The 12,962-nt window shown below is 41.2% G+C and overlaps 1 protein-coding gene and 1 pseudogene across 1 annotated transcript in view; one reads left to right on the top strand and one right to left on the bottom strand.

Annotated features, from left to right (window-relative positions):
• CRLF3 (cytokine receptor like factor 3) overlaps nt 1-12,962 on the bottom strand; it is a 38,455-nt gene that overhangs the window by 13,440 nt on the left and 12,053 nt on the right. Inside the window, exons 2-5 of the mRNA XM_036454209.2 lie at nt 9,401-9,608; nt 5,600-5,687; nt 2,603-2,780; nt 740-962 (exon numbers count right to left, since the gene is read on the bottom strand). Of these exons, the coding sequence (XP_036310102.1) occupies nt 740-962; nt 2,603-2,780; nt 5,600-5,687; nt 9,401-9,608 (697 nt within the window). The remainder of the gene's footprint in view (nt 1-739; nt 963-2,602; nt 2,781-5,599; nt 5,688-9,400; nt 9,609-12,962) is intronic.
• On the top strand, nt 9,957-11,051 carry LOC118728051 (annotated as a pseudogene).

The following is a 12,962-nucleotide window of genomic DNA, read 5'->3' as shown; positions in this document are numbered from 1 at the left end:
AGTGGTCGGCAAACTTCAGCTCGTCAGCCGCACGAGGCTCGTGAGCCGTGGTCTGCCGCTCTGTTGACTAATGAGTTTGCCGACCACTGACTTAGACTCTCGATTCTAATAATTATAGGCTGTTGTTCCCTGTGATTAAGCCCCTATCCCAGTGGTCGGCAAACTCATTAGTCAAGAGAGCAGCAAACTGCGCCTTGCGAGCTGCATGTGGCTCACGAGCCGCAGTTTGCAGACCACGGCCCTAGCCAGTTTGGCACAGTAGAAAGAGCATTGGCCTACAGACTGAAAGGTCCTAGGTTTGATTCTTGTCAAAGGCACATGCCTTGGTTGCAGGCTCGATCCCCAGTAGGGGACAAACAGGAGGCTGCCGATCAATGATTCTCTCTCATCATTGATGCTTCTCTCTCTCCCCGCTTCCCTTCCTCTCTAAAATCAATAAGAATATATTAAAAAAAAAAAAAAATCCTGCAGTTTCCTGATGCAATATTTAAAATTTGTGATTTTAGGGAATGCTACCAATCGGGGGTGGCACTATTTTAAACTCTGGAGATAAGATCTGTTGAATTTTTTGTAAAAGTCACATGAGGTAATTTGAGCAGGTAGTGAAAGACACGTCCTGTGTTCTCATCAATCCAAAGGTAAGCCTTAGAAACAAGGGTGGTGAGTGTGCGACCTTGAGTACAAAAAACAAGTGTTCCTACACACAGTTAAGCTCAGAAGTGAGAAGGCAAGGGCATACCATGCGGCACCAACGTGGAATGACCTATCTGGGGGACGCTCCAAGGACTCCACTCCTGTCGGCCATCTCCTCGGGCGCAGACTCGGAACTGATAATCAACATTGGGGTCTATGTGTAATACTATGAATTCCGTTTCAGAGCCCACATATACATCCTCAAAATGATTTGAAGTACATTTACGGAACTGGAGTCTGTAATCTTGGGCTGTAAAGTCATCATCCACCTAAGAAGAAAGACTTTGTGTTAGGTCAACAACAGGGAGTAATTTCTCTCGGCATCACTGTTTAAGAACTTTGAATGTGGCCCTAGACAGATTAGGTCAGTGGATAGAGCATCGGCCTGTGGACTGAAAGGTCCCAGATTCAATTCTGGTCAAGGGCCCATGCCAGGGTTTTGGGCTCAATCCCCAGTAGGGGGTGTGCAGGAGGCAGCTGATCATTGATTCTCTCATCAGTGATGTTTCCCTCTCTCTCTTTCCCTCTCTCCCTTCCTCTCTGAAATCAATAAAAATAAAAAAATAAAAAGAACCTTGAATGTGGCATTTTGGGCCAAGCATACAAGCCCATGTGCTGAATATACTAAATACAGGCTCTTCTCAGGAAGATCATAGAAAATATTCCATCACTGAGTCCCTTCTTTTCTTTATTGAACCATGTGTTCAATAAACCTCCCAATCCGATATGAAAAAAATCTGCTTTCGATGAAGTGGCGTGATTTCTACACAATAATGCCGAAGATAAGACATTAAAAATTCAAGGATAAGAATCCCACAACTGGCCCAGCCGGCGTGGCTCAGTAGATGAGCATCGACCCGTGAACCAGGAGGTCACAGTTCCATTCCCAGGCACGTGCTCTGGCTGTGGGCTGCATCCCCGGGCCTGGTCAGGGCTCGTGTGGGAGACGACCAATCGATGTGTCTCCCTCACATGGATGTTTCTCTCTGTGTCTCTCCCCCTCTCTTCCACTCTCTCTAGAAATCAATGGAAAATATCCTCGAGTGAGGATTAATAAAATAAAATATGGTAGCTCATCTATATAACCAAATTAACACACACAATCTCAGCAACGCTGAGAGTGTGTAGAAATCATTCTTTGGACATTTTATTTCAGAGATATTAGTTGAGTGTTGACCAGAAAGCTACCAGACACCCAATATTCACTACCATCATTTGAATTTCCTAATAAACAGAAATGGGAGCAATCCTTAACTCGGTAAGAGTTACAACTGAGAAACAGATATAGTGATTCAGGGATTTTAAAAAGAACTTTTAAAACTATTTATCTCAAAATGGAAGAGCTATCTCAGTTCAAAATCCCTGTGACTTTAATTGTATTTTTGTTTATGAAGAGAAGAAAATATTCAAAAGTGGTCATTTAAAAAGTAATTTCCCCAACCTGTGAGCACTGACCCATAAACTAAGAAGTCATGGTTCGATTTCCGGTCAAGGGCACATGCCTGGGCATAAGGCTTAATTCCTAGTGGGAGGTGTATGGTTCTCTCTCATCATTGATGTTTCTATCCCTTTCTTCTTCACCCTTACTCTCTGAAATCAATAAAAACGTATTTAAGAGCCCTAACTGGTTTGGCTCAGTGGATAGAGCATCGGCTTGCAGACTCAAGAGTCCCAGGTTTGATTCTGGTTAAGGGCATGTACCTTGGTTGTGGGCACATCCCAAATTGGGGGGGCTGCAGGAGGCAGCTGATCAATGTTTCTCTCTCATCGATGTTTCTAACTCTCTATTACTCTTCCTCTCTGTATAATATATATATTTTTAAAAACATATTTAAGAAAAAAATTTTTAAGGCTCCTAACTCTCAAACTCATAATGTTGAAGCCACTTCCATAATTCTGAATTACTTACCTTACACCATCGCACAATGATGCCTCCAGGCTTCTCTATTAGTTCCTCTATCTGGACTGGTGGGCGAGATGCTACAGTTCCATGCTTAAAAATGTGGTCTTTCACTATGTTAAGAATTGAGTCATCCAACTGAGCAGATAAACATGGCACATCAACCAGTAAAGGCACTTCTGGTAAGCTGAGGAAACAAAGTTCATGTGTTTATGAGGCTTTTAACTAAGAGTTAAAAATACAAGAGCAGCCCTGGCCAGTGTTGCTCAATGGTTAGAGCACACTGGCCAGGACACCACAGAGTCTTGGGTTTGATCCCCAGCCCGGTTGGAGTGTATGCAGGAGGCAACTAATCGATGTGTCTCTCTCACTGATGTCTCTCTCTTTCTCTCTCCCACTATCTCTCTCCTTTCCACTTTCTAAAATTAATGGAAAAAAATCCTTGGAGGAGAATTAACACCCTCCCTTGGCGTCCCCCCCCCCCCCCCCCCCGCACCCCATTCCCCCTCCAAAAAAAAATTCCAAGGGTTGGCTCTCACTCTGGAGCACAACACACACTCCCTTCCCCCAGGCATCTTTTCCTTGTCTCTCTCCTAAGCTCCAAGGCCCTTCTTTTGCCTCTGTAACTTGTTTCCAAAGCCCAATGATTCCATAGTTCTCTTCTACCTCTGTGACTTTCTAAATAAACTTTCTCTTATTAAAAATAATAATAATACAGCCTTGGCTGGTGTGGCTCAGTTGGTTGGAGTATTGTCATTGTCCAATACATCAAAAGGTGGCACGTCCAATTCCCAGTTAGGGCACATAACCAGGTTTTGGGTTCAATCCCTAGGTGGTACCGGGGGGCAACTGATCGATGTTTCTCTCTCCCTCTCACTAAAATCAATAAACATATCCTTGGGTGAGGATTCAAAAAAACAACAACAAGGAATATTTTACATCAGTCACATACTATAAGGATGCAGACGCTCCCAGTAAATAATGCTCATGGTAGTGGGGACTTTACAAGACATTACATAAAGATTCTATTCCCAAATAAATATAAGCAAAAAGATTAAAAAAAAAAAGTTGGTAGAATCACAGTTGTCAAGTTTATAACAAAAGATCTGTTTTATTGAGATATGACCCAGTTAAAATGTACTGTTCAAATCATTAAAAATTTAACAATTCTATTACACATTAGAATTGAAAAAAATCTGGGAAGAGAGTAAGAGGAGAAGAGGATCCTAATATATGTTGACAGGAGATTTTACTTTGGGTGGTGAGTACATGGTTCTCACATAACTGAGAATGGTTCAATATATAGCTCTTGCAACATAGAAACCCACACCTGAAACCTGTATGTTCATGTTGACCAATGTCACTCCAATAAATTTAATTAAAAAAAATCGAAGAAAATCTATAATGATACTATACCAAAAATTGCAATCACAACTATTTTATTTTTATTTTTTTGGTGTTTGTTTGTTTTTATTTACTTATTTTAAATTATTACCTGTGTACATATTTTAACATTGCCCCCCCTCCCATACATACTCTCCCTTCCCAGAGTTTTGTGTCCATTCGTTGTACTTATATGCATGTATACAAGTCCTTCGGTTGATCTCTTCTCTCCCCCAGATCTCCCTACCCTCCCTGCTGTAATTTGACAGTCTGCTTGTTGCTTTACTGTCTTTATATCTGTCTTTTGGTTCATCAGTTTATAATGTTCTTTAATATCCATAAATGAGTGAGGTCATGTGGTATTTCTCTTTCATTGACTGGCTTATTTCACTCAGCATGATGTTCTCTAATTCTATCCAGGTTGCTGCAAATGATAAGAATTCCTTCTTTTTTATGGCAGCATAGTATTCCATTGTGTAGATATACCATAGTTTTTTGATCCAATCATCAGCTGATGGGCACCTAGGCTGTTTCCAAATTCTGGCTATAGTAGATTGTGCTGCTATGAACATAGGGGTGCATATATCCTTTCTTATTGGTGTTTCTAGTTTCTTAGGATATATTCCTAGGAGTGGGATTACTGGGTCAAATGGGAGTTCCATTTTCAGTTTTTTGAGGAAACTCCATACTGTTCTCCACAGTGGCTGCACCAGTCTGCATTCCCACCAGCAGAGCACAAGGGTTCCTTTTTCTCTGCAACCTCGCCAACACTTGTCGTTTGTTGATTTGTTGATGTTGGCTATTCTGACAGGTGTGAGATGGTACTGCATTGTTGTTTTGATTTGCATCTCTCAATCACAACTATTTTATATTAGTAATATTGGTAATGAGCAGTGAAACCTTAAAAAATATATTCTCTTTCTCCCTTAGTCAAAATCTTTAACAGGGGATGAGTAAAAAGGCAGTTTAGATCAAGCATGCCAAACCCATGGCCCACAGGCCACATATATTTGCGGCCTAGCCAATATAATAGTATGTAAGAAACATTTTAATTAAAAAATTGTAACTTAATTTTTACAATATCCTGTTATAATTATTAATAATGAACTACAATATTCGCTAATGACTGATTACTATAATCATGTTGCATTCATTTCCCTCATGTGCCTTATGCACAGGTGCACCATTTCTCTCCACTAATAACAGCAGTGAATATTTTAGCAGCTGATGGCCACATCATTAGTCTTGGACTGACTTGTTTGGTCTGTATAACAGGAAATATTTCACTTTCAGAGAACTAGAAAAATATGTTTATTTGCATTACGCTTATTAATTTGTGCAATTAATCGGTGTCTGGTAAGTTAATATTCAATAAAAAAGATTAATTTTTATTAAAGTGTTCTATTATTTTATGTTAACAATTATTTATTTCAGCCCTTTGTATTCAGCATGTCTTTACTAAAATAAACCTACTGGGTGGTCAGTAGGTTTCTATGAAAACTGAAGCTTTTGTGTTTTTTTGCAGCCCACATAAACTTAAACCTTGTTTGTTTGGCCCATGTTTGAGTTTGACATGCTTGGTTTAGATGCTTAAAAGTAAACCCCAAAGACATTAACTCTTACCTGTCCAACTGAATGTGGGAGGCCTTTTTGGTAAAGCTCCACAATTTTTCATTCTGTTCTCCTACACCACCAAGAATGGCAATTTCTCCTAGAGTCAGAAAAAAGAAATCTAGTACAGTGAAAAATAGTTACATTCTAAAGTAATCAACACAACCCATATCCAGATAGGTCTCTGGTTTTCTTGCAAACAATTCTTCAAATTTCCAAAAGAGGCCTGGCATGGCTCAGTGGTTGAGAGCATCGACCTATGAATCAGGAGGTCATGTTTTGGTTCCCAGTCAGGGCGCATGCCCAGGTTGCAGGTTCAATCCAGGTTGCAGGCTCAATCCGGGTTGCAGTGTGGGGCATGGAGGAGGCAGCCAATCAATGATCCTCTCTCATCACTGATGTTTCTATCTCTCTCTCTCCCTTCCTCTCTGCACTCAACAAAAATCTTCCTAAAAAAATTCCCAAAATAGGTGAAGGAATTAAGAAGTATGGGTTGTTTGGGTGGTAGGCACATGGTGCAATATACAGATCTTCAAACACAGAAACTAACACCTGAAACTTATATGATGATGTTAATCAATATCACCCCAATAAATTTAGTAAAAATTAAATTTAAATATAAAAAAGAAGTACAGAAAGAAAATAGTCATGGGGATATAAAAGCCTAATATGCAAAGTGTCCCCTCGGGAGTTCGACTGGGACACTGGGAATTCAACCTGGAGTTTGATCACTCGGTATGATGTGGCTGACCACCAGGGGGTGGCATGGCATAAAGGGAGGCCCTGGCCAGCAGCCAGCAGCCGCTAGGGACCCTACTCATGCGTGAATTTTGTGCACTGGGCCTCTAGTATAGTCAACAATATTGTAATACCTATATGGTGCTAGGTGGGTACTGGAAATATTGGGGGGGAATACTTTGTAAAGTATATATGATTATCTAACGACTACGCTGTATACCTGAAACTAACACAAAATAATACTGAATGTAAACTCTAACTAAAAAATAAAATTTAAAATAGCTTTTTTCTTAATTCCCAAAAAGTAAAAGCAGACACTATTTTAGAAGTGAGACTAACTAACCGGTTTGGCTCAGTGGATAGAACACTGGCCTGCAGACTCAAGGGTCCCAGGTTCGATTTCAGTTAAGGGCAGGTGCCTTGGTTGTGGGCAAATCCCTAGAGGGGAGGGGGGAGCCCAGAAGGCAGCTGATCGATGTCTCTCATCAATGTTTCTAACTCTCCCTTTTCCTTCCTCTCTGTAAAAAAATCAATAAATATATTTTTTTTTTAAAAAGGGAGGAAAAGGGGTTCACAATGGCAACATCCCGCCAGAAATGTCTGTTCTGTTCTATACAAGGAAATATGGCTGTCAATCAACTTTATGCAAAGCAGAAGACACAGGGGCTTTTTCTTTCTCTTCTTCAGAAACTTTTATCAACACCAACAGGAGCCAGAAGGAGTAGGGCACACGGGATCTTATAAAACAAATGGGGGGAGGAGGAAAGAAACGTGTAATACTCTCAACAGTAAAGATTAAAAAAAACAACAAATAAATCATAATGTTTTCCTAAAAAATTATCATCTATTAGATTAGAAATTACTCAACAGAATAAAAAGAAAATGCTATATAAAGGCAGTAAAAACACAACTACTTCTATGTCCTTCCACAGCCCCACCAGAACTCTTTTCCATCTGAATGCACCTTGGAATGACTCAAGTTTCCTTCACCAAAAGGAAAACAGAGACACACTGAACACTGTCAAAATCCTCCCAATTCCATAAATAAGTCTTTATCCCTTGGGAAAGAAGAAAAGAGTTTGAAATTTAAAGTATTTCTGAAGTACAAAAAAGTTGAAGCATCAGATGCTGTGACACGCATGTATGTGCCTCGAAGGATTTATTTTCTAAACTAAAAACATCTCAGTCCTCGGGGTGATGGGTGTACGCTCCTGACCTGTGATGAACTGCTTCTGGGTTTGTTTCCAAATTCACAGCCTCCAGGGAAAGACATTCTGTGGTCTTGCTAAAAATTTTTGTCTCAAAGGCACTGTTATGATGAACAGCAAATAAACACTTCTCACTGAAGATAAGACTAAAATAACACTTAGCATGTGAAGATAATGTTAGTACCATATTCCAACTAAGACCAAACGGGTCTGATTTCTAGTTGACATCACAGACTTGTGAGCCACACACTTTTTATCCTCTGCCCCTGACTGCACTCAGTCTGCAGAATGGATGGTGTTCTTCGCCTTTCCTGCCTCTTTCCCCCCAGAGTTATTTAAATGTTGCTGTCCTTTTGAGTTTTACCATCTGCTGCCTTCTCATCTCATATTGTAGGCTATCTCTTGATGATATTTCTTATTCCCATTGATTCAGATCTGATGTATATGCCATTAATTGCCATATTAACATCTCCAGATATTATCTCTCTCCTAAGCCTCACTCCCAACTCCCTCTTTCATCTTAAGCACTTCAAATTCAACATGCCCAAACCAAATGCCTAAGTACCCACCAGAGCCCAACTCGCCTCCTTCATTTCCTATGTCAGTACAATTTACTGACACCCAATATCAGGCTGGTTTTGGTCATCTTAAATCCTTTGCCTTTTCCTCCAACCTGTATCCAGACAATCACTGGAAACCAACTCTTAGTGATCAGTAAAATCATCAATAATTCTATCTCTGAAAAAACTTAAAACCAGCTCTACCTTATGCTCTCCTGTCTCTACTCTCATTCCTTCCTATCTGGATTACTGCTGCAACTTTCTAATTATTTTCTTCACTTCTAGTCTTACAACCTTGAACCCAGTTTCCAAACTGTAGACTGTGCTATTTTTAAAAAATGCAACTTTGACTGTGTAACTCTGCTGCCTAAATTATTTCAAAAAGATCCCTGATATGCCCCTCCCTTCACTTGTGATGTTACTTCTGTTTCCACTCTGGCTGTTAGCTCCTCTGCAAAACTCCTCTTACAAAAAGCTATCCTACACTCTTCCTGTTAAATATCTCCCTTCTGTGCTCCCGTAAGGCCTCAGATCTCTCTCAGCATGTATGCCTCACTCACATGTGAACCCCAAAGGACAGAATTTTAATTTAATGTACCTGACAAAGGCTTATGGGGAGGGAGAGGGGAGGGAGGGAGGCAGCAAGGCTAGATCTGGGCATGTTTCAACCAAAATAATTGGCTAAAGACAAAAATATAACAACTACAATTTCAGAAGTAAACACCAATCATGTTTGTTAACCTATTAAAAAGAACAATGGAATTGCCCAGACAAGTGTGTCTCAGCGGTTGAGCGTCGGCTCAGGAACCAAGAGGTCCCTGGTTGATTGCTGATCAGGGCACATGCCTCAGTTGCAGGCTCCATTCCCAGTAAGGGGCGTGCAGGAGGCAGCCGATTGATGATTTTCCTCTCTCATGGATGTTTCTATCTCTCTATCCATCTCCTTTCCTCTTTAACAATCAATAAAAAACATACAAAGAACAAGAGAATTAAAGTCTATAATTCACAAACACTCTAAAAAAGATACGAAGACTCAAAATGACCTTAAAATTGCTCTGTTAACAATGAATGTAATATCATGGACCCATGTGAAAAAAAATCATTTACTCTTTGTTTTGTAAATGATTATAAGTACCACTTTAATTGCATTTATGCTGAGATACCTCACTGTATATCTGTCATCCTACATTATAAACTGTCCCATGGCAGAAACATCGTAAGCACCCCAGATGGCAATGAGCCTGCTGGTATCCTGAGAAAGGAGCTCTGTTGCTCTGAATTCGCCACATTTAATGGGAGACTCCCACCTTCTTGGACCAAGTCCTCTGCAGTGTTAACTCCGTGCTCTATGAGTTTCTGGCAATCATCTAGTGGCTTAATGGTCTCTTGCTCAATAGTATCCACTTCTTGCAAAAGGGTCACCAGTCGCTCATCCAGGAGCTTCCCAAGGGTTCCCTTTAAATCATTAAAATGTTGTTTGAGGACATCTCTGGTCTGTGATGCACTCTCTTTGATCTGAAAAGAAATAACAAAACTCAGAATCACTAAAAAAGGCTAATCCACAAGCAACAACTATGATAACTTCAAGGTGCTACACAAACATCATCGTCTATTCACTGAAAAGCCAAATGTGATTCATTTGCACAAACTTGCAGACTTGCACAGAACTGGCCTTCCGGTGAGACAGAATGGCATCAAACCCTGGCTCCACTATTCACAAACTGTGTCAGTGTGGACAAGGCAATTAAGCACTCCACTCCTCAATTTCCTTGTGCTTACCTCATGGGAATGCTGCTAGGATTAAATAAAAATGTATGATGTACTTAGTAAAACAACTGGCACATTGTTCTCAATAAATGTTAGAAAATATTATCTGCACAAAGTAATTTGTGGCAATAGTACATTTCAGTAAAAAATAATTTTAGATGCATCAGGGCACCCTCCCCGCACCATCAGGGGAGCCTCGAGATAAGCGGAGTGCCTCCCCCTCGCAGGAACACTGTCTCGGCGCAGTGGGAGGGATAAGGGCCCCTGTAAGGGTGGCCGTGCGGCTTGGGGAGACTTTGCGCCTGATAGGTGGCGGACTAGCCCCTCCATCTCTGCCTCAGGATTCAGGCCTCCCTCCCTGACATGGAGAGCGCCCTGACTGGCCTGGTGCCTGCACTGCCACCGGCTGTGACCCTGGGGCTGACTGCGGCCTACACCACTCTGTATGTTCTGCTCTTCTCCGTTTATGTCCAGCTCTGACTGATGCTTCTGCACAGGCACAAGCGTCTCAGCTACCAGATGGTGTTCCTGGCACTCTGTCTGCTCTGGACTGCCTTGCATACTATTCTATTTCTGAGATAACACCCCCACACCCCCCCCCCCCGCGAGCCAATCGCCTGGGGCCCCTGCCCTTTTGGCTTCTCTACTGCTGCCCTGTCTGCCTGCAGTTCTTCACACTGATGCTTATGAACCTCTACTTTGCCCAGGTGATGTTCAAAGTCAAGACGAAACGTCGGCCAGAGATGAGCCGAGGCTTGCTGGCTGTCGGAGGGGCCTTCGTGGGGGCCTCGCTGCTCTTTCTGCTGGTGAATGTGCTGTACGGTGTGCTGTCCTGCCATCCGGACACAGCCCTGGGCCCTCCTGCTGGTGCGTGTCCTGGTGAGCGACTCCCTGTTTGTTATCTGCGCACTCTCTCTTGCCGCCTGCCTCTGCCTTGTTGCCCAGCAGGCACCCTCCACCAGCATCTACCTGGAGGCCAAGGGGACCAGTGTGTGTCAGGCAGCTGCAATGGGCAGTGCCATGGTCCTGCTCTATGCCAGGGCCTGCTACAACCTGGTGGCCCTGGCCTTGGCTCCCCGGATACTATGGCTTGCTGGGAGCAGTAAGTCTGAAAGTTGGTTTGCAGAAGAATCAAACAGGCTGCCTGTTATAATTCAGATTGCAGGCTCCATCCCAGACCTACTCAACTAGAAGCTTGGAGAAGGGGGGCAAGAGGAGCGTATGGAGTTCTTGCTTTCCACAAGCACACCTGTGATTCTGCAGCCCATACTTTGAGAAACACTGCTCTACATCCACAGAGCCAGACTAAGGACCGCTGCTCTAAGAAGCGGTCACCAACCGGTGGTCTGGGGACTACTGGTGGTTCATGAGGTCCGAAAGGTTGGCGACTGCTGTTCTTAGAGGTAAAACAAGAAAATCTTGCTGAAACCGGTTTGGCTCAGTGGATAGAGCGTTGGCCTGCAGACTAAAAGGTTCGATTCCGGTCAAGGGCATGTGCCTTGGTTGCGGGCACATCCCCAGTGGGGGGTGTGCAGGAGACAGCTGATCGATGTTTCTTTCTTATCGATGTTTCTAACTATCTATCCCTCTCTCTTCCTCTATGTAAAAATCAATAAAATATATTTTTTTAAAAAGAAAATCTTTACAATATTTTTGTATTCCAGAAATACTTTAAATTTCAAACTCTTTTCTTATTATGGAAATGTTTAAATATATTTCACTTTTTTTTTTTTTTTTTTTTTTTTTTTTTTTTTAAGAATACATATAACATGGCCCTGGCTGGGTGGCTCAGTTGGGTTAGAGCATCAACCCAAGCACCAAAGGGTTGAAGGATCCATTCCCAGTCAAGGGGATGTACCTGAGTTGCAGGTTCGATCCCTGTCCCCTCTTCAGGGCATGTGCAGGAAGCAATCAGTCAATGTTTCTTTCTCCCTCTCTCCCGCCCTCCTTTCCTTCCTCCTTTCCACTCTGTCTTAAAAGCAATGAAAAAAATATCTCTGGTGAGGATTAACAACAAAAAAGGAAATTCTAACTATAAACCAAAATTCATAGTTGAATTAAAGCAAACACATACTTTACTCGCTAACTTATCATACTAGTTTCATATGACATATTATGTTTACTGCCCTAACCCTTTTTGCTAACTTTATCTTAGCAAGAATGTTTGAAGTCCAAGAAAATCCACCTAGAAAGAATATATCAAAATATGGAGAAAACACTATATTTATTTATTTATTCATTTATTTTATTTCAGAGAGGAAGGAAGACAGAGATAGAAACATCAATGATGAGAATCATTGATTAGATGCCTGCTACTGGGGATGGAGCCCACAACCGGAGCATGTACCCAGATCTGGAATCCAACCATGACCTCCTGGTTCATAGGTCAACACCTAACCATTGAGCCACGCCGACCAAGCCAAAGTACTTTATTTCAATAGCTAAAAGAGAAATTTAGAACAATTTCTATTTATTCTCTGATACTAAATTTAAAAAGCAGACATAGAAAATTGCTTTACAGAAATGTTCACAACCACATAAAAACAAAAGATGCCCCTGCCCAAGGACAACAAAGAAATAAAAAATAAAAATAAATAAAAAATAAATAAAAAGAACAGTTTGATTGGTTGGGGTGGACAGATCATGGACACAACTTTTTCTCTTTTTCACCTTACTGGGAGTTACAGTGGCTGGTATGTGTGCAGTAACAGAATTCCTTAAATCATAAAGTAAAGGAGAAATCCTAATTTAAATTTAATTGTTAACTAATCTCTGTAAAATTACTACAGAACTTCTATAAGATAAACTAAAGTCAAAGTTGTTTTGTTGATTTTTTTTTTTTTAAGAGCCAAACTTGCCCTAACCTGCTTGGCTCAGTGGATAAGAGCGTCGGCCTGTGAACAGAGGGGTCCTAGGTTCGATTCTGATCAAGGGCATGTACCTTGGTTGCAGGCAGCTGATCAATGTTTCTTTCTCATCGATGTTTCTAGCTCTCTATCCCTCTCCCTTTCTCTCTGTAAAAAATCAACTATACTATATATATATATATATATATATATATATATATATATATATATATATATATTTTTTTTTTTTTTTTTT

This window comes from Pipistrellus kuhlii, unplaced genomic scaffold, assembly GCF_014108245.1.
Source record: "Pipistrellus kuhlii isolate mPipKuh1 unplaced genomic scaffold, mPipKuh1.p scaffold_m20_p_28, whole genome shotgun sequence".
NCBI classification, from domain to species: domain Eukaryota; kingdom Metazoa; phylum Chordata; class Mammalia; order Chiroptera; family Vespertilionidae; genus Pipistrellus; species Pipistrellus kuhlii.
The sequence above is the reverse complement of the archived record's forward strand: the minus strand, read 5'-3'. Positions and strand labels throughout refer to the sequence as shown.